Source organism: Schistocerca americana, chromosome 9 (assembly GCF_021461395.2).
Source record: "Schistocerca americana isolate TAMUIC-IGC-003095 chromosome 9, iqSchAmer2.1, whole genome shotgun sequence".
Taxonomy (NCBI): domain Eukaryota; kingdom Metazoa; phylum Arthropoda; class Insecta; order Orthoptera; family Acrididae; genus Schistocerca; species Schistocerca americana.
This window is the reverse complement of record NC_060127.1, coordinates 146,364,200-146,390,498: the sequence shown is the minus strand read 5'-3', so window position 1 is coordinate 146,390,498 and position 26,299 is coordinate 146,364,200. Positions and strand designations below refer to the sequence as shown.

Here is a 26,299-nt window from a genome sequence, read left to right as displayed (position 1 = left end):
ACACTATAGTCCTGTGTGTGTTATCAGACAAACATTATAAGCAAATCAATCATATCATAGAACTGAACCAAAGGAATTTAACTGATTGTGATATGTGACCTCTTAGTGTACTTCATTACTTAAAGCTTTAAGCATGCTTGATTATGAAAATGTGGACTTTGAGTGTGCCAAAGGTATTGTATGATAATATTGTAACTTTCTAATGATGGTTGTGATCTGTACTGAGAGCTATACCTATTCTTTCACTTATTTTATAACTGTCAGAATACATGTACCACATAAGTGGATTTTAATGGGATTTGCACAGTGTTTGTAAATACATGTGGAAAAAAATGTTTTATTGAGTAAATTTTATTATCTCTTTTGTACTTTACAAATTCAAGGTACATAGTATAACAACTCTACAGTTACAAATATCACTTACATTCTATATAGATAAAGTACATAAATGTATATTGTTCATTTTTATTATTTTGTAAGACTGCCAAACTTGGAACCAGTTACTTTTCAGTTCAGGTATTTTTTGTAGCAACTGCAAGTCACTGTCGTGTTCATGAAATCCGTTGCACTGGATTCTATATGAGGTGCTAACAAATAGCTTCGTGGTTGCCACTGCTGAAATTTCAATGACATTTCTGCGGACACACAATATTTTTATTCACTTGCAGTGTTCCCATGCTTTAACTAATTCCCATGCTGTAACTAAATCTGTGGGCAAATAGCCAAGCCAACTGAAGTTCAAGGACACAGAATAACTGAGACCATTTTCTCAGTGTCTAAAAATCTTAAAATACAATAATGAGCAACACTGATGTCGTGAATTTTGGCTGTATGTACAAATGTGCATTGAAACATTTGAGCTGGTGGTTTAAAATCTTCAGGCTGATTACGTGAATGAAAAATATTTTCACAGTGGCTATGGAAACATCATTCATTACCCCCCTGAAACAGCTTTTGGACTCGAGTGTCTTCTTGCAAAGGGGCACTCAGTCATAACTCCCTAAAGATGTGGTAAGTTACATGTGTTTGGAAGTAAATTTTTCTTGCTGTTTGCAAACTCATTTCAAATACAGTCTGGTTGGTGTCAGTTTTCAGACATCATAATTGGATTGTTTGTCAAATGTAAACACAAAAATTTTTTAAATAATATCCTTGTCCTAATAATTGCCTTTAATGGAAGTTTATATGGGTGGTCAATTGTGTTACCACTAAGAACTTTTGAGAGTGGTCTTTTCTGTACACTGCAATAACAATTGGTGTGAAAATAAACTTTTATCAAAGTACGGATGCCTAACTTCTTTAAAAATGCCTGCAGTTATATTCTCAGCAGTGGCAGTGCAAGAGAAAAAGCAATTTGATCTCCTCTGATAGTATAAACGTGCTTGCACACAGGTCTGGGAGAACTGGTACCAAGGGAGGCCTCCACAAGAGCTCTTACTTTATACTAATCTTTAAAAAGATGCATCACAGACTGACAAGACAACACACCAAAGAAAAAAAAGGTTTCCCTTTTATTTCTGTCACTTCTTATGTACACAACCTGAAAGTCATTCTCAAAATACAGCATTCATATTTCTATAGTTAATATCACATTAAACATAAGAACACTCATTCTAATTAAATATGTGCCATCTGATACCTTATGGCAGTTATATGGAAGAATATTAAATTCTTTAATATAAGTAATAACTATTTGAAAGTTATGGTTCAACAGATTTCCTGTGGCTGTACGGTCCACATGTTTAATAATAAAATGTACAAAAAATCTCAACACAACATTGCACAGTCCTAAATTACAGAATATTCTTAAAAACAATTTCTTTTCAACAAAGACTGTTTTACCTCGCACACATTTGAAAATGCAGCGAGGATGGACATTTTCTACACACATCACAAGAAATGACCTTAAACTCATGTGAAGATCAATTTTTGTGTCACTTCTATATGCAAATTAAGGGTAAATTTAAAAAAAGTAATGATAATTGTATTTTAAACCAGTTGGTCATTGTTTTGGTGTTCATACAAGTTCAGCTGCTGCAGTGTAAAATGAAAGAAATCGCTCACTCTCACACCAAAAACTATGACAGACAAGAGAAGTAGGCAGGATAAGAAGCATCTCAGAAAGTATGTGTAGTCACAGACAGACATTTATGGGGTACTGTCCAGCAACTTAATGGGACTAATGTAAAAAGAAAGACTCGCGATTGTGTGCTTATTCATAGTCTATGGTGCCCAACGTTTCTAAGATGACCAGAAATTCTAACTGCAGCATTCCATGACCTCAAAAATGGCTCAGGTGGTGTCTTTCTTCTAGCTTTGATATAAAAAATGGCAGAAAAAAGAAAAACTATAAGCCCTTTCACTAAAATCAGGAACAAATTTCTTTCAACTCAATCATTCCGAAAAAACAATGTATGTCAAGATTTTTCATGACGTTCAGTGAACATAGATTATCCTTTAACCAACCCATTTTAACTGAAATAACTATGTTATCAGACATTATGATGATGGCAAAACAAGTACAAGCAGGTGGAAATAAAAAATGTAATTGTGTGCCCAGTCATCTCATAAATACGGCTGATCAGTTCTAAGTCAAAAGAATTCAACTTTGTCAAGTACACAATCCAGGCAATAGAGAAGTCAAAAAAAGAAACAGAATGCAGAATATTGCACAGAAAAATGCAAAAACACTCTCACTGTGTGTGTAGACGTGCATGCGCGCATGGGTGGGTGGGCATGCACATGCACACTCTATTACATTTCTTATTAACAGCTAAATTTGCTATGGCCTAAACCCAAATAATTCCTTTACTTGTCAAACTGCATAATGTATTAGTGGCTGCATCATAGGCCAGTACCTTATTGCCATATCTGTTTGCTATTCCTTGAGTGTTCTTATGTGGTACGAAAAGGCAATTCACCGTGTAATTTTTTTGTGTTTTAGTAATTGCATATTGAACCTTAATTTGTTGACTGATAATTGGAGTAATTATTTCAACAAGAATGATCCAAAAGTGACTTTAAGTATGGACAGTTGGACATATTTAAAAAAATACATAAAGTAAAAAAGATGAAGAATGAGACTTCAAGTGACAACAAATGCCACGAATACTTAATGGACGTAAACAACTTTTATGTTAAATTGTTGTGCATCAAAACAAATGCAAATTAAAAATATATTCTCTTTTTAAACTGCAATTTACACTTTAAACATTTTGAAAGGCATTTGAAAATACTAGAACAACTTGTGTTCCATCCAATTACCAATGCCTCTTAAAAATTAAACATTCATTTTATAACTTGTCCCAATGTCTGATATGTTTTGCACATCATGTTGGTAATTACATAATTAGACTTCCTGGATGACTTCCTAAGCTCCTGCGATATCATCAAAATTTCACACAACACAAATACTGGCATAGGCAAGTGAAACAGTAAACCATCAGCTGAGGCATAGAAATTTCTCTACACTCCTCTAACGACTTATTTCGTGCGTGAAGAATTTGGTGAAAGCTGTGTAGAGCTATTGTCTAATTTTAGTCACAGAGGCAAGTGACAATCCAAAATATTAAAAATGTTAACAACATTTTTTTTGGCACTATCTGTAAAGTGCTTCGTCAGCGTTAACAACGGGTAGCAGATCACAGAATTAGATTACACCAGTTTATTTGGAAGTTCAGTGCAGCCAATCATACATCTGGCAGAACATTTCTTCAATTTTGACATCTAATTACTGTGATTAAGGATCTTTAGTTTTTTGTGAACATAGCGGTCACTGTCCAATATTTCCTTTTTCCACCAGCTATGATGTCTTTTAGTGGTACGGTTCTCACAGCACATCAGTTGTCACCGACGTGCTCATCCATACCATCGCTCTCCGTTACGAGTGCACGCTCGAGAATGACGCGCCCCTCCTTGTAGCGCTGATTCTCCTCAGTGGCAAATTCGTACACCCAACCCAGCTTGGCATCACAATTCTTGCAGGACACATCGCGAACCATGTGTCTACCAGTCAGCATGACGCGGTCCTGCACCTCACTGTGCAGTCAGAAGACAACAGGCAATAAATGATCAGCACTTGCTCCACACACAATTTCACGAGCATGCAAATGAAATATACAACAAACAGTCACTCATTTTATCATTTATTTACACAGCCACCACAATGGTGAGCACATAAGAAGGCGCAGTAGCAAGAGTTAGTGTGCCTTGTAATGCTCCAGCCGATAGTGTCATTCTGCTGTGTCTGCCTGTAGCATACATATCAGGGTGCATGTAGAATACACAGTATGAATTTTTATGTTAGTTTAGATACAGTGAGGTTACTTAGCCACTTCAGTGTTCATTATCAGTGGCATAAAGCAAACACGACACATATTACACTAAGAAGCAACAGCAATAGTTTCCTGACCATATAAATTCTAGGCTGACCATATTTCAGAGACAAAATACAGGGACACTCATGTCTGTACTTTATACCTAACTTCATAACTTACACTCAGCTCTCTTGTCAGTTATTGGGATATTTTGAAACTGACAGTAGGCCTGTACTGATGCAGCAACTTAAAAACTCATAATGAGAATGTTTCTTCATTTTGTGAATTGGGAAGAAAAATGTAAGTACATTACACATGAATAAAATTCTTTTTTAAAAAAGATTGATATGTACTTTTTCATTGTAATAGCCAGGATGTTTTTTCTACCATGTTTAGTCATTTACTAGGTATTTTGGTACACTCTGTTAATCCTAGAAACTATGTAATATTACTAATCAGTGATCAGACACAAATCATACATTTCAAACTAAAATTTAAGATTTCAGACTGTTATGGCAAGTGCGCATATGTGACAAACAATATTCAATAAGCACTGTTAACACACACTGCACCATTCACGTTATTGACAAAATTAACTTCCATATGACTGCAGTCCCGCTATAAATAGTTTCAGTTAACTGATGCTCCTTTATTCCTCCTTTAGTTTTGTTTTTGCTTGTCTCAGGGCCATAAAGTGGAAGGTCAGCAAGTTAGAGATGAGGGGTAGCTAATACCTGCTTTTCAACATCTCTCTTACTATTTCTGTAGCCATAAGACAAATTAAACCAAATGTGGGGAAAATATATATTTCTGTAACATTCTCCTTCTATGAAACTTGTTTTTCACAAATATTTAATGAAATGAAAAGTAGTATTGAACACACTTTGTTTCCCACTTAAAAACTGGGACAAATATGTGTCCCGAATGATTTTCTCAGGATGCCAGCAGATGTACATGAAAAATAAGACTGTCCCAGCAAAAATAAAATTCTGCTAGGCAGAATCTAAAGCAGAAACAGTGGCCTGGTGTAGCACTCACCCCTGCATTCCCAATTACCAGGGTAGGCAAGGGATGGAAAGTTAAATGTGGGACAGATTGTGAAGTGTGGAACGGATAGATGGAGTCCCAGGAGGAATGCTCAAATTCAAACAAAACACTTTGTATGTCCTATTTCGAATGGATTCTGAGACAAGACACATTTAATGTACATTCTTGCTGGAACTGATGGCTTTACACGCAACTGGTCTGAATCATACTTAACAAACAGAAAACAAAAGGTTGTGCTAAATAACTCAAACAATGTTGAAAAGGTAGACAATTTTAGTGACTAGAGAAGAATCACAAAGGGAGTCCCACAGGTTCCAATTTTGGGCCCATTCCTATTCCTATGACAGAAAGACATCCTGTTTAAAGTGGCTGAAAGCAACAAGGCAGATGGGACTAGAATAAAATGTCAAAGAAGTCAGGTGGGTGAGACACACACGTGTGCCACTTGCCAAAAAACAAATTTACATTAAGTGTGTTCTATCTCACAAACCATTCAGAATACTGAATATACCTACATGAAGTTTTTTGCATCAAAAAAGCATTCCTGTCATATCACTAAATGTCGACCACCCTCCTGGGACACCCCATATACAAATAATGGCATACTACTGATGGCCACGTAACACGGTGTGAGAACAGTGGTCATAGAGAGACCCTAACTGACAAGGACTTGGGACAAGTGCCACGCCTTGTTCATGACAATCAGTTTTGAACATGCCAAGCATTGCAGCCACCAGTGAAGTGGCCCACTGCAACTATTTTACGAACATAAACAGCAAGGGAACTGCACCCAATATAATTTCGACCGAAGTACCTAGGACATGGCCATATTGCAGCTGCCCATCTTGGGTGCACATCTTCAGTGGGCAAAAGAACACAGAATCTGGACAATAACCAATTTTAATGTGGTGCAACGAGTGGTGATTTTGCCCTTTTTCAAATGATGCAAGTTATCAAGTAATAGTGATGGGACAAGAAACTGATCAAGTGATTTTTTGAATGAAACAACCACATGAAACCAGTCTGTGACCACATCAGCTATATGAATATTTTTCGCTCACTCCCTGGGTTTGAGTGTGAGACAACCGAATACGGAAGTTTTCATTCAGTCTCTCTGTTTGAGTGATCATTAAGCCTTTTTTCATCTGGGGCAGATCGACCAACGTCCTTTCGAGCTGGATGTGTAGCACCATCACCGGCAACCTTTGACACCACACAGCCAGGGCTGCAGCAGGCATGAGAAGCTGCTGGCACAGTGCGGACCACCACCTCGTACTGGCTGTGCAGGACACGTGCCTAATCGAAGAGGATTACTTTGGCATACCCACTCAGGGGCAGGACTACCCTCTGGAGGTTTGCGCTTACCCCAGTAGTATACTCATTCTGAAAGTGCTACATAACTGGGTTCACTTCACTCAGAAGAATTAACGAATAGTTCAGTCAATTAAAATGGTCAAGAGTGTTTTCATCTGACAGAAAAATACAGACTGGTTTCATTTTAAAAGAACAAATGAATAATAATCCAAAACAATATGTAAACTACACATGACCAAGTCAATTGTTTTCATTCGCTTGTTCCCACCACTAGTCCGGTACACTGGCAGCCCATTTAGGTGATTAACCCACAGGGTATTGGGAGTGCAGCTCAGGTCAGAGGTAGTTCTGTGATGTTTTCAGGGTGTTTTTCTCACTGTGACTAAGCACTCTATTTCAGGTTACCATGAATGTAAACCGGAATGTTTACTTCAAAACTCTCAGTGACCAAGGCTCAACATTTCTTCTACCTCTTCAGCATGAGTATGCTGTGGACACCCATTTTCTGTAATGGCAACAGCTGCTTTCACACAGCTGCACACACACATTCCCGGTTTGACGAACACTCAGGCTTGCTATCGTGGCTCGACTGGTCCACTAGTTCACTAAGATTTCAATTCGGGTTATTAGGTGAAATGTAGCAGTTAGCTTCCATGCAATTTGGTTACTGGAGGCAGTGTGACATAGCATTAGTGTGATACTGATGGAGGAGAGGGTGACTAATGTTTGTGTCCAGTGACTTATGGTGAGACACACAACAATAACAATGCATTGCTCAACAACAAATAATTACATACTTAGTGCCCAGCTAGGACCCCCCCCCCCTCCCCCTCCTTCCTTCTCTCTCTCTCTCTCTCTCTCTCTCTCTCTCTCTCTCTCTCTCTCTCTCTCTCCCCCCCCCCCCCCCCCACACACACACACACACAATTCTGACAAACATTAAAAAGCCATGTTTCTGAATACATATTTTTACAACTTTTTTTCAACTGATTTCTTTATTTACACAAAAATTTTCTTTTTACTTTATATTGTAGGAAAGACATTTTTGGCATCTTTATTCAAGAAATTGGACAGAAGCCTAGTCAACACTGTCAGATCTGTTTACTGCAGTGCATTTGTGCTCGGACTATGTTCCAAGATCCAACAACAGGAGGCCATCAGTGATATTGAATGGTAGTTCCGTGGATCACTTTTGCTACACTTCTGGAGTCGGGTGTAACTATGCTTTCTTCCAACCATTGGGCACAGTTTCTCATTGGAGGGATCTGTGGTGTATAGAGGTTAAAAGGCAGGTGTGTTCAGCTTCAAATTCTGTATAGAATCTGATAGAGATTCCATCACATCCTGAAGCCTTGTTTAATTTTAGTGATTGCCTCTATTTTTGTATGTCACTGATACTAATATCTACACCACTGAACATTGCAGTGGTATGACAATGTAACTGGGACCGTAAATCTGTACCTTCCTTGGTGAAGGAAGGTTTGAAAACAGTGTTCGGCATTCCTGCTTTTACTTTGGCTATCCTCTCTTTTTTTTTTTTTTTTTTCCTGGATCATCTGTGACTACCAGAGCACTAACTTTGGAACCACTGACAGCCTTAAAATACGAACAGAGTTTCTTTCGGTTTTTACGAGAGATCTTGCTTTAAGATTTTGCTGCTGTTCTCATTAGAGGTACTGCCATTTTGAAAGGCAAAAGTCTTTCATTCAGCATTTCTACTTCTTCACATCCATAAAATATTGCAGCAAAGAAGATAAAAACCGAGAACATCTATAAGAGGGCAAAATTTGATGTGGAAACTGTTACACAGGAAGCTATGGAAGGAACATGTTCTGTGTATCCAAGATGGATTTTCACTCTGCACTGAAGTTTGCACCGATACGAAACTTCCCGGCAGATTAAAACTGTGTGCCCGACTGGACTTTCACGAGCAAGTGCTCTACCAACTGAGCTGCCGCAGCATGACTCACACCCTGTCCTCTCAGCTTTACTTCCGCCAGCACTCTTCATCTCCTGCCTTCCAAACTTCACAGAAATTCACTCTGGAAACAACTCGCAGACTGTGGCTCTGCAATATCCTTCCTTCCACAAGTGGTAGTCCTGCAAGTTTCACAGAACTTCTGTGAAGTCTGGAAGGTAGGAGAGAGGTACTGGTTGAAGTAAAGCTGTGAGGACGGGTCACGATTTGTGCTTGGGTAGTTAAGTGGACAGTGTACTTGCTGGTGAAAGGGAAAGGTCCTCTGCATACATCGCAGATCGAGATCCGAAAGCAAGAGCTAAAGTGCACTTATGGTGACCACAGCTCTTCTGTTGTGTGCTGTTGTTGGTGTATTGTTATCATTAGTCATAATCAGTGGGTGACAGAATCTGGTAGCCAATGAGAATCTGTCAATTTTTAATTGCGACTGTCACATACCAGTATATTTGGTTGTTTTTTTCCGAATATGTTGCAATTTCCGAGGTGGTGGTTAGAGTGGGATGGGACCTAATAGTTCAGCTTCATTTACAAAGCATAGGACATCATGAACGAGCAACTTGGTTGGCTACCACGTCCAACTCATAATTTGTCATGTTCATTTCCTGTCATTCATCACGTGAATGGTTACCAAAAACAGCTCGTAACAGAACAGTCCGAGAGACCAAGAGTGGGCATTTAGCCAAAGCAAGCCTTATATGATATGCCTTGAGGAAGAACTGATTTTAATTCTTTTTAATCACAGACGAAAACTGAAAAATTGACTGAAGAGAATGAAACTCGACATTCCATTTGGGGTGAAGATCAGTGGGCCAACAGAAAACAACACAATTAAACCAGAACACTATTACCTTCTACACCTACATTCGCACTCTGCAAATCATTCTATGATGTGTGGTGGAAAATTCTTCTGGTACCACTATCTGATACCCCCTTTCTTGTTCAATTTGCAAATGGTTCTGGAGAGAATAGCTGTCGGTAAACCTCCTTAGGAGCTCTAATTTGCCTGATTTTTTCCATTGTAGTCATTTTGCAAGACATGTTGGAGGAACTAGTACGCTGCCCAGATATTCTGAGAACATACTTTCTCAGAATTGCAACAGTACATCTCCGTGAAGCACAGTGCCTCCTTTGTAACATCTGTTTGTCGACCATCTCTGCAATACTCTCGTGCTAACTAAATGATTCTGTGATGTAACACACAACTCTTTGTTCAATCTTCTCTCTCTCTCTTCTACTAACTGAGCTGATCAGCAACACTCAAGAATCAGTTTAACAAGCATTTTGTAAGCCACTTCTTTCGTGGATAAATTTCAATTAATTAAGATTCTCCCAATGAACGTCAGGTTGGAACCTGCTTTTTCATTAAAATTTATTTATGTTCAGTGACAGTCATCAGTCCCTGCACCAGTCTTCAATTCTCTGCCCTTCTGTTATAGCTCCCTCACCATAACAGTTGCACTATCTGTGAACAGCCTCATCAAACTTTTGATGTTATCTGTCAGATCATTAATATAAACTGTAAACCGTAATGCCTCTATCACTCCTGAAACTACTGTACATCGGTAGACTTTGTTCTGTTAAAAATGATGTGGCGAGTTTTATCGGTAAGAAATTCCCGACTCCAATCACAAATCTCATGCAATTCCTTGTAAGCTCGTAAAATGTTTACCAAGTGACAGTCCGGAACTTTATGAAATGCCTTCCTAAAATCAAGGAAAATTGTGTCAACCTGGGTGCAGAATGAGCTGAATTTTGCAAGAAATCTACTTGAAATCCATATGCATTTTTACACAGAAGAATATCATTCTCCAAAGAGATCTTCAGTCTGAAGACAGGTTTAATGCCGCACTCCATGCTGATCTATCCTGTGTGAGCTGCTTCCTGTCTGAGTAACTACTGCATCCTACATCTAGCTGAACCTTCTTACTGTATTCACGCTTAGGCCTTCCTCTACAACAATTCTTTCCATTACCAAAGTGATTATTCCTTGATGCCTCAGGATGTATCCTATCAACTGATTCCTTCTCTTAGTTAATCTGTGGCATAAATTTCCTTTTCCCCCAATTCTATTAAGTGCCTCCTCATTAGTTATTTGATCCACTCAGCTAATCCTCAGCATTCTTCAACAGCTCCAAATTTCAAAAAGATCTATTCTTTTCTTGTCTGAACAGCTTATCGTCCGTACAAGGCTACAGTCCAGAGAACTGACTTCTTAACACTTACATTATATTAGATGTCAAGAAATTTCTTTCTTTCTGAAATGTTTTTCTTGCTATTGCTAGCCTGCATTTCACATCATCTCTACATCAGCCATATCAGTTGTTTTGCTTACCATACAGAAAAATTCGTCTACTACTGTTATACAACAAATTAGAAAGGAAATGCGAGAGTAAAATTTTCTAAGTTCAAACAGGTGGGGTTAATCACGTGAAAGTATCAACAGCAGCCAGCTGGGAAGTGTAAATATTTTAAGACCACTATTCAATCAGGAAGACAGCAACCTCAATACACCTTTGTGTGACTACGAGGGAGCTCAGCACAGAATGGTTAGAAGAGAACAGACCAAACTGCTTTTGTTACTCTTGTAACATTATGTAAGAGACACTAAGCAAGACACAACTTTGCCTAGCAGGAGTTTGACTAAGCAATAAAGATACTGTAACAAATGTGTTAAGCAAACGTAGTGGAACTGAAGACTGCTGACAACTTGAGAATAGCAGAACCAATTCGGTCATTACGGATGATGTCGTAGAGCAGAGCCTCTCCTCGATGACACAAATACTCCGTCCCACTAGCCTAGAACATTCTATCAGTTGGATTGATGGCGTTCATGCCAGTCACACTCAATTCTGTGATTATGGTACGGTGACATCTCGTGTGTGAGATTGTTCTTGTGTTGATCTTACAACTGCTGCCTCACAAGAAGATCAGCGATCCGTATCCACGGATAATGAAAGCCAGCATCCAGTAATGAAGTCGGCACAGCAGCCAGCACTGATGGGTAGTCTAGGGAACTACCAACAAGGCTCTGGGACATGGCAGAAGCTGCCCTGTACCTCAAGCATTGCACTAGTCTGACTACCTGCTGTACCAGCGGGACAGGTTCAGCATTCAGCACATCATCACGGTATCTGACACCGCAGTCTACCTGAGGGGACAACACTGGCAGTGATCTGGGAGGGATTGGTACTCCCCAAAATGCCGTATGAATCAAACACACACATCACGGTCACCGCCCTCTCCAAGCAGGGCTACCAACATGGTGTGTTTACCTCACCAGCACTCGCGACTTCTGCTCCGAGCTGATGTGGCATCCTCAGCAGCTATGAGTCCACTGTTGGACTCAGTGGATTGCTCTTCAGATTTTGTTGACACCAACAGTCACAGAAGAAAAAGTAAAGACTTGTATTCTGAGTAATGAATGAAATAATCATAAATACTGTAGGAGTTTCCAACCCAGTAGTGTTCAAACCCTACACTGCTTTCAGTAACTCATTTTTCAATCTAATTCCTTCAGCATTACCTAATTTATTTCATCTACACTGTGTCCCTTCCTTTACTTTGCTGATGTCGATCTTTTGGAATCTTTTCAAGGCACTACCCATATTGTTCAACTGCTCTTCTAAGTCCTTTGCCATCTCTGACAATCATGTCATCAGCAACCTTCAAATCTTTTATTTAAGATAAAACTGAATATTTCATATTAGTCGTCAGCTTTGATCAGTGACAAAGGAAATGTGCAACAAACAGTGTTAATGACATGCAACTATAATGGATATCAATGGTGATTTTTTTTTTTTTAAACAGGCTAAACTACAGATCAGCCTGTCACCACAACCAGATCTTCTTAGTTTCACATTCACTGTCTTTGTCAACTCGCAATCATGTTGTCACCTTCCAAATTAACTTAGACCTCAGGTTAAGCTACAGATCAATCTGTCACCACAGACATGTTGTTGTGCTTTCACATTTGGTGGGGTCATCAATTAACAATAAAACTGTTAATATATGCACCAATATGTATTGTTACAGGATTCATTAACATCATGTCACAGGTCAAAGCTGACAATTCGTATCAAATATTACTCTTGACCCTTTATTTCTTCTCCTTGAACATTAATTTCATTCCAAATTTGCCCTTGGTTTACTTTGTGCTCAATGTACAAACTGTCTAATGTCGGGGATAGGATGCAACCCTTTCTCACTCACTTCCCAAATACAGATTCCCTTTCATGTTCTCCGACTAACTACAATTGCCACTATAGAGTTGTTTCTGCACTAGTTCCAAATAACCTTTCACTCCCTGTGTTTTGTTCCTACCAACAGCAAATTTCAAAGAGTGTAATCCAGTCAACACTGTCAAAAGCTTTGTTTAAATCTACAAATGCAATACATGTGGGTTTGCCTTTCTTCCACCCATATTCTATGATGCAACACAGGGCCAGCATTAGCTTCTGTGTTCGTACAATTCTCCAGAAACCTAACAGGTACTCCCCAGAGTTGGCTTCTACAAGTTTTGGCATTATTCTGTAAATATTTCTTGGCCATACGTTCCATCCATGTTTTATTAAACTAATGAATTAGTAGTATTCACATTTGTCAGCAGCTGCCTTCTTTGGAATTGCAGTTACTACGTTCTTCTCAAAGTTTGAGGGTATTTCCCCTGTCCCTCAATAATTTTGAAGGAATGTCATCTACTCCAGTGGTCTTGTTTCTAGCCAGATCTTTCGAGCTCTGTCAACTTCTCTTGCAGTAACATAACTTCCATCTCACCTTCACCTACTTGCTCTTCTCTTTATATAATGTTGTCCTCTATTCAGACCCTCTATTCATCCCTTCCACCTTTCAGCTCTCCCTTCTTTGCTTAGTACTCACTTGCCAGCTCAGCTTTTAATGTTCATGCAGCAGCTTCTTTTCTCTCAAAAGGTGTCTCTAATTATCCTGTAAGAGCATTTACCTTTCCCCTAGTCATACAAGTTTCTACACTCGTAGATTTGTCCTCTAGCCCTTCCTGCTTAGCCGTTTTGCATTTTCTGTCAATCTTACTTTTCAGACATCTGCATTCCTTTTTTCCCCCCGCTTCATTTGAAGCATTCTTGTGTGTTATTCTTTTATCAATTACATTCATTGTCTCCTGTGTTATCAAGTATTGCAACTAATCATTGTCTTTTTACCTATATGATCCTCAGTTGTTTTCACTATTTCATTTCTCAAAGCTACAACATTTGTCTTCTGTCACATTCCATTCTCTGCTTCACTGCAACACTGCCTATTGCGCCCTCAGATATTCTCAACGACATCTTGTTTTTTTCAGTTTATATAGGTCCCATATTCTTAATTTCCTACCATTCTGCAATTAACTGAATTTTAATCTCCAGTTCGTAACCAATAAATTATAGTCTGAGTCCATATCTGCTTCTGGCAGTGTCTTGCATTTTAAAATCTGGTTTCAAAATACCTCTCTTAAATTGAAACCTTCCTGTGTCCCACATCTTTTCCAAGTAATACAATCCTCTTTCATGATTCTTAAAGCACTAGTGATGATCAAATTATGCTCTGTACAGAATTCTACAAAATGACTTCCTCTTTCATTTCTTTCCCCAACTATTTTTCCTTCTTCTCTTTTTCCTACTATTGAATTCTAGTCACCCATCACAATTAAATTTTGATCACCCTTAACTATCCAAATAATTTACTTTACATCTTCATAAATTCATCCAACCTTTTTTTCAACTGGCACATAAACTTATACAATGGTTATTCAAAAGATTTTGGACTTACATTTATAAAATCAATCTCCGTTGAGTTTGTTGGGTTGTTTGTGGGAAGAGACCAAACAGCGAGGTCATCGGTCTCATCAGATTAGGGAAGGATGGGGAAGGAAGTCGGCCGTGCCCTTTCAAATGAGCCATCCCGGTATTTGCCTGGAGCGATTTAGGGAAATCACGGAAAACCTAAATCAGGATGGCCGGACGCGGGATTGAACCGTCATCCTCCCGAAAATCTCTGTTGAAATACAATTGTTTGACACTAGTTACCCACAAAGTAGTCCCCTTCAGCTTGCACACAACTCCCCCAACACTGTTGGCACTGCAGGAAGCATCTCTGGGAAGCCTCTTTTGGTATGTTGTGCAGCTGCTCCATTGAGTTCTGCATAATGTCTTCCATGTTCTGAAATTGGGTCCCTTTCAGAATCCTTTGCAGTTTAAGGAAAAGCCAGAAGTCACTCATGCTAGGTCAGGTGGACAGGAAGGTTGACAAACCACACCCGTTTTGTCTTTGGCCAAAAAACTCTGAATTAATTATGAACGAAGAATGGGTGCATTATCATGGTGAAGGTGCTAACTGCCCAGTGCCCAAAAGTCCGGCTATGTATGTCTCACTGCATCAAGAAGACAACGCAGAACCTCTTGGTAGATAGTATTCCTTATTGACATTAGTACCTTCTGGGGTGTACTCACAATGGACCATGCTATTGGAGGCAGTCAGCATGAAACTGCCTTACTTTTTTATATTTCAGGAATGATTGATACTTTCATTGTGATGACAGGAACTTTGTTCCTGGGTCATACCCATAAACCCAGGACTTATCACCAGTTATCACCGCATTAAGAAAGTTGAAATTATTGTTCACACTATCCAGCATGTTCTGTGCCTTCTCCAAACAAAGTTGCTTCTGCTCAATTATTAGCAATTTTGGGACAAATGTTTTCTGAGATTCTCCTGCCATCTGAATGTTCTGTTGAAATGGAATGAATGGATCCTAAATTAATTTTAGCCTCATCTACAAATTCTCCAATTGTCATTTGTCTATCCTGCATAACAAGGGTGCTTACATGATCAATAACAACCTCATTTGAAGATGTTGAGCACCTATCTAAACATACTTCACTCTTTACTGATGAGCAGCCATCTTTGAAGCGGTTTTACTGCTCCTTTTCTGGGTAGTACCCATTGCTTTGTCCCCAAACACTTGTTGAATCGTGCGGATTGTTTCAATTTGAGAATCACCAACCTTAAAACAAAATTTGATGCAATACGGTTGTTCCACTTCTCTGTCATTTTGACAACAACACAAAATCTGACAACTACAAATTACATGTGGTCACCTATAAATGACTAGCCAGTGACTGGTTGTTCTGCAATCAGGCATGCACACTACAATGCCTATAAACATAGTCCGCACATGTGCTTCAATACCATTGTTGGTTTCACCAATAAAAAATAAGGTTAGATACTTTTTGAACAGACCTAATACTACAGTGGTGAGTGTTAGCTTCATGCTTGTCTTGCCTACAATAATGTATTCACTATGCTCTTCACAGTATTTTATTCACATTCTTAATTTCTTACTCATTATTATGGCTACTTCTGCATCTACATCTACCTCTATAATTTGCAGACTACCCATGTGAGATGCACGGCAGATGGTACATCCCATATATACAAGTTATTGGGTTTTCCTCCTGTGCCATTTACATATGAAATGTTGCAAGAATGATCATTTGAATGCCTCTGTGCATGCAGTAATTATTGTAAATCTTATTCTCACAATCCCTATGTGAGCAATATGTAGGGGATTGTAGTATATTCCTTGAGTCACCATTTAAAGCCAGTTCTGGAAACTTTTTTGGGACAGTTTAAGTCTATCTTCAAGAGTCTTCCAGTTCAGTTTCTTCAATATCTCTCTGCACTCTCCCATGGATTAAACAAACCTGTGACCATTTGTGCTGCCATTCTGTGTATACATTCAATATCCCCTATTAGTCCTATTTGGTACAGATCGCACACACTTGAGCAATATTATAGAACTGGTTGCATGAGTGATTTGTAAGCAAATTCCTTTGTAGACTGATTGCACTTCCCTAATAAACCAAATTCTATCATGTGCTTTACCCACAACTGAGCCTATCTGATCATACCATTTCATATCCCTAGAAAGTGTTACATCCAAGTATTTACATGAGTTGGCCATTCCAGCAGTGACTCATTGACATGATGTTTTTTCATTTTGTAAGTGAACAGTTTTACATTTCTGAACTTGCAAAGCAAGTTGCCAATCTTTGCACCCACTTTGAAATCTTATCAAGGTCTGACTGAATATTTATGCAGTTTCTTTCAGATAGTACTTCATTGTAGACAACTGCATCATCTGTAAAAAGTCTGAAGTTACTGTTAACACTGTCCGTAAGGTCATTAATGTAAAACATGAACAGAAATATGATCATACATTTAACAGTATGTGTAGATGTGGTACCAAGACAAACGCTTTTCGGAAATCAAGAAAAACTGCATCTATGTGACTGCCCTAATACAAAGCTTTCAGTATGTCATGTGAGAAAAGTGCAAGTTTGGTTTCATACGATCGATGTTTTCACAGTCTGTGCTGGTTGGCCGCGGAGGTCATTCTGTTCGAGATATCTTATTATGTTTGAGTTGAAAATACACTATAAGATTCTACAACAAATTGATGTCAAGGATATTGGACACTAATTTTGTGGATCACTTCTACAACCTTTCTTGTAGACAGATGTGACCTGTCCTTTTTTCTAAGAACTGGACACGATTTTTTGTTCAAGGGATCTATGATACATTATAGTTAGAAGAGAGGCTAACTCAGCTACAAACTCAGTATAGAATCTGACAGGGACTCCATTAGGCCCTTAAGCTTTATTCGATTTCAAAAATTTGAACTGTGCTGACTAAAATTTTCTAATTGACCTATCCAATTATGGAATCTAACATTTCACATGCCAACCCATAGAATGACAGTTTTGTTTTTCCTGATGATGACATCCTACTGAGAAGTCTTTGTTCGGGGATGCAAATGGGAGACAATGAGGCGTGCTGAAAAGTACGTAAGAATTTTATATTCTGTCCTCAATATCAGTTGAGAGATTACATGTCACCTACATACTTGATCAACTTACCTGTTTCACTGATGTTAAGTTGCAACCTCTGCCACAAGAGGACTCTGAGCTGTAGTGTATAACGTATCAGTGTATAATGTAACTAAGTTGGTGCATGAGAAACAGCATGTTGTAATCGAGTTTCTAACCACAGGTAACTATATCCACACATGGGATTATCCTGTCCTTCTGCACGACAATTCCAGACCACACGAGCATTGTAACATCTGAAACAATACAGCCCTGACTTGGCCCTGTCCCATTTTCATCTGTTTCCAAAACTTAAAGAACACCTTTGAGGACTTCACTTTGGTAGTGGTCAAGTTGTGCAAGCAGAGGTGAGGTTGTGGCTCCATCAACAAAGTCAAACATTCTACTGTGTCGGTGTCAAAAAAAAAAGTCTCATTGGGGAAAAATGTCTTCATTGACAGGATGACTATGTTGAGAAATAAAAATGTAGACATGAAGAATAAAGATGTAGAAAGCTAATGAAGTTCGTATTATAAGGGACAGTCAAAACATTTCCATTTAATGGCTGTACTGTCCAGAACCAGTATGCCAATCACACAAAATCACCATGAGCACTGAGGCTGTCAACCCACCAACACACCAGATCAAAGATACCTATTTGGTAAAAGAATGTGTCCTGGTGTGTGAAGAAGTCCGTAGCTGCTTGCTGTACATCCTCGTCTGACAGGGATTGTTGACTCTTCACGGCCTTTTTTAAGAGACCAAAGGCACGATAATCACATAGGAAGAGATCTAGATCAGGGCTTCCCAATGTGTGGTCCACAAACCCCTTAGGGGTCCGCCGGCTCTTTCTAGGGGGTCCGTGGCCACCCTTCACCAAATCGTGTAAAGTAATGAGTAAAATTATTGAATAAAAATGTGAAAATCAAATTCATCACCTTTTTTTTTCGTGTGAAAAAATGTGTACTTTTACTTCAGGTTGTATTCCCAAGCAGCTTTTGCGGTTCCTAAGTGAGAATGCATACACAGTTTAGTGCCAGAGAATGCTGCTTCTCTGCTCAACTGTTTCGCAACAATACAGGGGTCGTTTGTGCACTGGCTCACGGCGGTAGATGCGCTGAAACCTTTTATGCATGCGTGGAGCGAGCTTTGTCAACCAATCACAGCACTTGCTGGCACGTATGCGGCCCCAGGCATCATTAAATGTTAAACTTGCTTTGTCAGTGCACTACCTATTTCATAAGTCGATTTTTGACCTTCAAGTTGTTTTCATTCAGCTCTAAACCAAAGACTATTGATACTTTGAGGGGTGGGGGAGGTCATTGGGAACAGACTAGGGGTCCGCCATGGATTTGACTGAAGAAGGGGTCCACCAGCTGAAAAGGTTGGGAAGCCCTGATCTAGACTATATGGCAGGTGCTTGAGTGTCTCTCATTCGGTTGGCTTAACTTCTGCAATACATTTGTGATATGGGACCAGTAATCAAATAACAGAGTGAACATAACCTCTCCAGCAAATGGCGCACTCCAGAAATTCTTTGGATGAGGGGACAATGGATGACATCTCTGCACTGTCAATGCTTTTGACTCCGGTTCCCAGCGCTGGCACCAGCTTTCATTGCCTGCAACAGTGTGCTCAAGGACACCACTGCACAATGATGGTTTTCGACAGACATACTGCCCCATATACTTTCCCCATTCTCTGATGGATGTCTACCTGTGACTGTCCTTTAGCAATCACGAGAAAAACAACAGCATACAGGTCCTGTTTGGATGTATTTGGTAATAACATAGCCATAGTTCACATTTCTGAATTTACCGCACGCAAATTGGAAACACGCGAATGTCATGCTAATCCCTTTTCTACATGTCAGTGCCCATATATCCGCATCAGTGTCGTGCTGCATTGCATGTATGCTGCTGTTATGCCCTCAAATGCATACCTTTTGATCACCCCTTATGTTTACTGAGCTTTGAGAGTTTTCACATAAAAAATCTGGGGGCACCATTTCTCAGCATGCCCTTGTATTTTGCCTCCAGAATATTTTAACCAAGAGGATGCTATTATTTAGCTATACGGTAAAGCTGCATGACTTCAGAACAAAGTAACAGCTGTACTTTCCTCTTGCCTTCAGCCATTCACAGTACCAGCACAGCAAGGCCATTTTGCCCGAGATGTTACAAGGCGAGATCAGTTCATCATCTAGACTGTTGCCCCTGCAATTACTGAAAAGGCTGCTGCCCCTCTTCAAGAAACCCATGTTTGTCTGGACTCTCCACAGATACCCTTCCATTGTGATTGCACCTTCCATACACTTTCTGTACTATTGAAGCATGCATGCCACCCCATCTCAACAAGGTGCGTGGGCATCCCTCTGTATAGTCTGATTTAATCTGACTACATTCCATAAGCCATATTTTATTTACAGTCACCTTATAATGTCTTTTCAAGACATTATCCATTTCATTTAGCTGCTCTTGAAAGACCTTCATTGTCACTAAAAGAATTACAATGTCAGCAAACCTTGAAGTTTTAATGTCTTCTCCCTAAACTTTAATTTGCTTTCTCAATTTCTCCTTGGTTTTCTTCACTGCTTGCTCAATGTACAGACTGAATAACATCAGAGATAGATTACAACCCCATCCCACTCCCTTCTCAACCACTGCTTCCCCTTCATGCCCCACAACTCTTGTAACTGCAGTCTGATTTCTGTATAAGTTGCAAATGACATTTTGGTCCCTGTATTTTACTCCTACTACCTCCGCCATTTCAAAGTTTGGTTCAGATGGTCAAAAGCTTTCTCTCAAACTACAACTGATAAAAATTCTTGTCTTAAGTTAAATTTTTAAGGTAAGTAATAGATTCAGTATCGCCTCACAAATTGCTACATTTCTTCGTAACCATAACTGGTCTTTCCCATTCTTGGCTTCTACTAATTCCATTCCTCTCCACATAACTCGTGTCAGTATTTTGCAACCATGACTTGTTAAACTGATAGTCTCGTAATACTAACACCTGTCAGCACCAGCTTTTTTTGGAATTGGAACAATTTTTTTTTTTTTTTTTCTTTTTGAAGTTTGAGGGTATTCGCCTGCCTCACATATCTTGCACACCAGATGGAAGACTTTTGTCATGACTGATTCTCCAAAGGCTTCAGCAGGTATGGCAGAATGTCATCTACTCCAGGGGCCTTGTTTCGACATAGATCTTTCATCTTTCAGTGCCCTGTCTAACTCTTCTCGCAGGATCGTATGTCCCACCTCATCTTTATCCATTTGCTTTTCCCTCCCACAATACTGTCCTAGTTTTCACAAGTGAATTACTTGCAACTGAGTATTCAGTTACTTGAGAATGGGTACACAGCCAAAATGTCATAGAGTATGAAATAAAAATGAAATGGAGATGTGTAATAGCTGATGCAGAGCACTTATTTCTTTGAAATAGTTTCACATAGACATAGAAAATTTAAATGGGGAACTGAAGTTTTATAGTTCCCAATATCTCACAGCTGACAATACTACAAGGGCTGGAACTTTAATAGCAGCAACTATTTATTTACAACTTATACAATATAGATGTATTTTGAAGCAGTCACCAGCACTTAATATAATCAACTGCTAATGATGTGCTAGTTGTATTGATAGTCTGAGTGGAGTGGTCTACTGCCAGACAGATCTCTGTAACAGTTCTGAAGCAAATGCCATGAAGTGCTTCCTTCAATTTGGGAATCAAGTTGAAGTCACAAGGGGTTAAGCCTGCAGAATGGGTGGGTGGTACAGCACATCCAAGCCCCATCGATCAAACAAATCTGTCACAACTTGCACTGCATAGGACCAGGCACTGTTCTGCAAAATGACAGGTGGGTCCTGCAGAAAGTGTCATTGCTTCTTTCTCTAAGCTGTTCAGTTTTGGGACACAGCCCGTGATCACCTGAGACAGAAACAGCGACACTTTCTGCAGGATCTGCCTGTCATTTTACAGACAATGGTCAATCGCTTGTGGCTCGAGTTGCGACTGATCTGTTCAATTGATAGAACTGGGGCGTGCTGTATGACCAATCACACTCCCCAAACATAAGCCCTTTGGACTTCGACTTGATTTTTAATATGAAGGAAGCACTTCACAGCATTCATTACAGAACAGTTACATAGATCTGTCAGCTGATAGACCACTCTAGTTGAAATATCAATACAATTGGCATTTGTAAGGCTGTCCTACAACTTCCACATTGCTAGCAATGGGTTAAACACTATGCTGTTGACTGCTCTGAATGACAGTAAAACTTGGCAACATGTGGCTATTTTGTATAAGCTGTAAACAACTGATAGCCACTATTAAAGTTCCAACCCTCATATAAATAAGCCTCCAAAAAATGGAAAAACTACACTTCAGGAAGATCAGTATTGGATACAGAGAAATGTAGGGACATGTGAGGCAATACTGACCCCGTGAATTATCTGAGAAGATCATCTGAAGAAAGGCAAACCTATGTTTATAGCATTTGTAGATATAAAGAAATGCTTTCAGCAAAGTCGTTGGTAACTGATATTTGAAACTCTGAAGGTAACAGGGATTAAATACAGTGAATGAAAGTTTGTGTAGAACTTGAGAAGAAACAGGTTAAGAGTTGAAAGGAATGAAAGGGAGACAGAAATTGAGAAGGGTGTGACACAGTGTTGCAGTCTCTTCAGTGATGCTGAGGGATCAGATTATAACAGGATTATTAGATGAGTTTTGCCATTTGGGCTGAGTCACAGTCATGTATAACTGTCTAAATGGTAACAATATAATAGAGGGAAACATTCCACGCGGGAAAAATATATTTAAAAACAAAGATGATGTGACTTACCATACGAAAGTGCTGGCAGGTCGATAGAAACACAAACAGACACATACATACACACAAAATTCAAGCTTTCGCAACAAACTGTTGCCTCATCAGGAAAGAGGGAAGGAGAGGGAAAGACGAAAGGAAGTGGGTTTTAAGGGAGAGGGTAAGGAGTCATTCCAATCCCGAGAGTGGAAAGACTTACCTAAGGGGGAAAAAAGGACGGGTATACACTCGCACACACACACATATCCATCCACACATATACAGACACAAGCAGACATTGCATTGGGAGAAGAGTCTGGTAAGCAATAAAAGGATTCAATTATTTTATGCCCAACCCTGATACTGAGTCTTGCCCAAATTATCCCACATGCAGCTTCACTTTCTAGCTCAGTGGGTTTGAATTTTTTGTCTACTGTGACAAATAAACCACCTTCATTCCCTAATAGGCTATCCTTTTGATATACTCTTAAATTCTCTCCAAAAAATCTCACTGCTATTTATTTCAAGTTTCAATTAGCTTTCTGTACCTTTTACACTGTATGCTTCACTGCTTTTCAGGAGTGCTTCAAACTTTGGCACTTTGTTACGAATGCTTCGGAAGTTTGCCATTAGGATTTTAATAATCTCTCCTGTGGGAGGCATTTCTTTCGATCTTTCACTGTTATTTCTGGGTTTCTCACAGCCATCGTTATCTAGACTGGATGGAGAGTAACCTAATCTAAAAAACTCTTGTGCACACCCCCACACACGGTCAGCTACCTGAGTAGCAGCCTCTGAAGTGTAGTGCACACCTGACCTTTTTTGGGGGATCTTCCAGTTCTCAACATTATGGCACCAGTCCAGGAAGTAGCAGCCTAGCTTGTTACAGAACTTTCAAAATCTCTGGTTCAGTCCTTCCACTTGACTCAGAACCAAAGGCCCACGATCAGTTCTGGGGACAATGCTGCAAACTGTGAGCGTCATGAAACTGTGTCATTGTAGGATTAATGTCAAAATGTAATGATGGGTAACTGATCTCACTTGGTGAAATATGTTCTCCTTCAACAAAGACACTGAAACAGCTCATATGTTTCTGACCATTGCTGCCAAAATTGTCAGCTGGCACTGTGAACTGCTTCAAGAATCACTATGCTAAAGATTACGCCTCTCGCATTTGTATTCTCTTTCCGAACTCAAAGATGTCACACAAGAGAAGGAAATACTTACAAAGGGATGAGACTGGTCAAAAGTGTCCTGTTGCAGAGCTTGTGAAACTTCTTTTATGAGAGACAAAAAATGATTGAGTAAAGAAAATGTTGGACACAATGGTTTACATCTATGTCTATGTCTTCACCTATGTCTAAACTCTGTAAACCACCATGAGCTACATGGTAGAGGGTACATCCCACTGTACCAGTTATTATGGTCTCTTCCCATCCCACTGACACACGGAGTGCAGGAAGAATGACTGTCTGAATGCCTCTGTGTGTGTGGTAATTATTCTAATCTTATCCTCAAGATCATTATGTGAACAATATGTAAGGGATTACAGTCTATTCCTATAGAGTCATCATCTACAGCCGGTTCTTCAAACCTCCTTAATCAACTGTCTCAGGATAGTTTACGCCTATCTTGAACAGTCTTCCAGTTCAGTTCCTCCAGTATCTCTGTGACATTTCCCAAGGATCAAACAAACCTGTGACCATTCATGCTGTCCTTCTCTGTATATGTCCAATATCCTCTATTAGTCCTATTTGGTTTGGGTCCCACACGCTTCAGCAATATTATATTGTAAGCAATTTCCTTTGTGGACTGATTGCACTTCTCCAGTATCATACAGATATAATGAACTCTACCACCTGCTTTACCAACAACTGAGCCCATGTGAGCATTCCATTTCTTGTCACTACAAAGTGTTACACCCATGTATTTGTATGAGTGAGCCAATTCCAACAGCGACTCATTGATGTTGCAGTCATGGGATTTTTTTTTTAAGTGCACAAATGGTTTGAACCAAAATATGATGTAATAACCAAAACCAAAGAAGAGTAAAGCGCTGTTCTTAGAGATACAAGCCCTCACATTCCTGTCTAAAAACAGAAAATGAGAAAGAAAGGTGAAGAACATGTGCATTTAGAATCTGTAGCTTAATGTTCACCACATATCATAAATCAATCTAACTTATTGGTCCTAATGGCTACAAGACCTTCGTTGTAACTTCAGCCATTGTATTTCAAGGCTTAATGATGTACATATGATGCAGTTCCTGATTAGTTTTGAGAGAGAGATTGTCTAAAGCCCACTTAGTATTGTGTGTGAAAGAGCTACAATGCCTACTGTATACACTGGTTAACAGGCATGCAGAGCATATTTACCAGTTTATAAGCTAGGTGTAAGACCCAACAACATTACAGTCTATTGTGCCCTCTTTTGCACATAATTTAATATGGAGTTAAGTAAAATATTCATCACAGGTGACTCTGGTTAATGTACAGCATCAAAATTTCATTGTTAACAATTGTGGCAGCAGATACGTTAAAACCTCACCCTAACACCTAATCTTCTCAAATCGTATTAAGGAAACCCCTTGCTTAAACTGCACCCCTGTTACGGATACATCATCAACAGCATCTCGTGACAGAGATAAGGAACTTAGGATTAATCCATGATATTTATGAGTCATGTAATAGCAAACTGCTGTGCCTACTATTCCCATTGCTGGTGAAATTAAAGAGATTACAACCATTTCTTAAAACCAGGATCAAACTGACTGTATTCAAACTGAATGCTACTGCATATCCTTTCAGTATGCACAAGATTTCTGTTGTGCCATCAACTTCATATCCATTGTCTTCCAGATTTTGTTCATCTCTGTAGAGATGTGTTTCTGCTAGCAGTCATCACACTTTTTATAAGAAAGTAACGTTTGTTAAGTCAATACAATTTTCTTCACAGGTCTAAAGGATTTTTTTTTTCAATCATATTAATTGCTGCAGTAGTACTGACAACTACGGAATAAACTGTTCAAAAATGTCAAGTATGTAGCAATGTGCATTGTGATCCTGTTTCCCTTCGCTGTTAATATTGTTCTATGCTCAGACCTTAACATCACAGTTTCTGATATATCAAGTTTATTTTAATAAATGGTCATTATTATAGGAAACAACAGAAATGCTAGGATGCTGTCTGAGACAGTTCGTCAGTGTCAAATATCATCCGTTCTTCATGTTTAACGATTATTTTGTTAGCATGACAGCTTCCGTTGACGAAATTTTGTAACTGTCGAGATACTGCGAAAAGGTTCAGCGACTAAAACGAATCGTTTTAATTTTATCAACACCATCTGATAAGTCATGTCCGGCCATAATTGCTAGGTTTCGTAAAATGTTTCCTGATAATTTCCAAAAATCGTGACAAGGTAATTTTACAGTTTTTCATGGAATCTTGGGGGCATTCGAAATGTCTCATTCGTAACCCTTGATCCGTAGAGCAATTAGAGAGAGTGACATATTTACACATTAACTACGAGTGTGTCATGTTACCTGTAGTTGAGATTCACCACTTTATTGAAGAGGAATGCTCTACCAGTCGCACCAGTGAATCTCGTGCTAATTAGCTCACTTCTGTTTGTGAGGAACGTATCACAAGAAGCGCATGAGAAAAGACGAGAGCCTCCAATATGGTCCAGAAAAATGCGACCCATTTTTTTTCTGGAAGTCCTCAAAGCTCTGCGAACACATCACCATATTTGTTCTTATTATTCGATATTGTAACGTAAATAAAGTCTTCCTCGCTATAAACTACAACGGTTTTCATTTCCACTGTTAAGTTTTTACCTCAAAACACGTGCTCACGACACAAGTGTATCAGAAAATGGACTGGCTTACGCGATTTCTTTGTGTCTCAGAATGACCTCTCGGATGCCAAACCAAAACACAAGACAGCTGTTTAC

General features: G+C 39.2%; 1 protein-coding gene across 1 annotated transcript; it reads right to left on the bottom strand.

The window, feature by feature from the left end:
• Positions 1 to 335: 335 nt before the first annotated feature.
• Positions 336 to 26,299, bottom strand: LOC124551351 (protein yippee-like 5). The gene is made up of 3 exons (XM_047126382.1): positions 26,184 to 26,299; positions 25,890 to 26,075; positions 336 to 4,038 (listed from the first exon to the last, which is right to left on the bottom strand). Exons 2-3 carry the CDS (start codon positions 26,048 to 26,050, stop codon positions 3,840 to 3,842), a joined length of 360 nt encoding a protein of 119 aa, XP_046982338.1. The 5' UTR covers positions 26,051 to 26,075; positions 26,184 to 26,299; the 3' UTR covers positions 336 to 3,839.

Bases quoted from the DNA above. Each gene is read 5' to 3' on its own strand.
- LOC124551351 (XM_047126382.1), bottom strand. From the start codon at position 26,050: ATGGGTCGCATTTTTCTGGACCATATTGGAGGCTCTCGTCTTTTCTCA. The intron at 4,039-25,889 runs GTAACATGACAC...CTGACTGCACAG, and splicing joins GTGGTGAATCTCAACTACAG to TGAGGTGCAGGACCGCGTCA.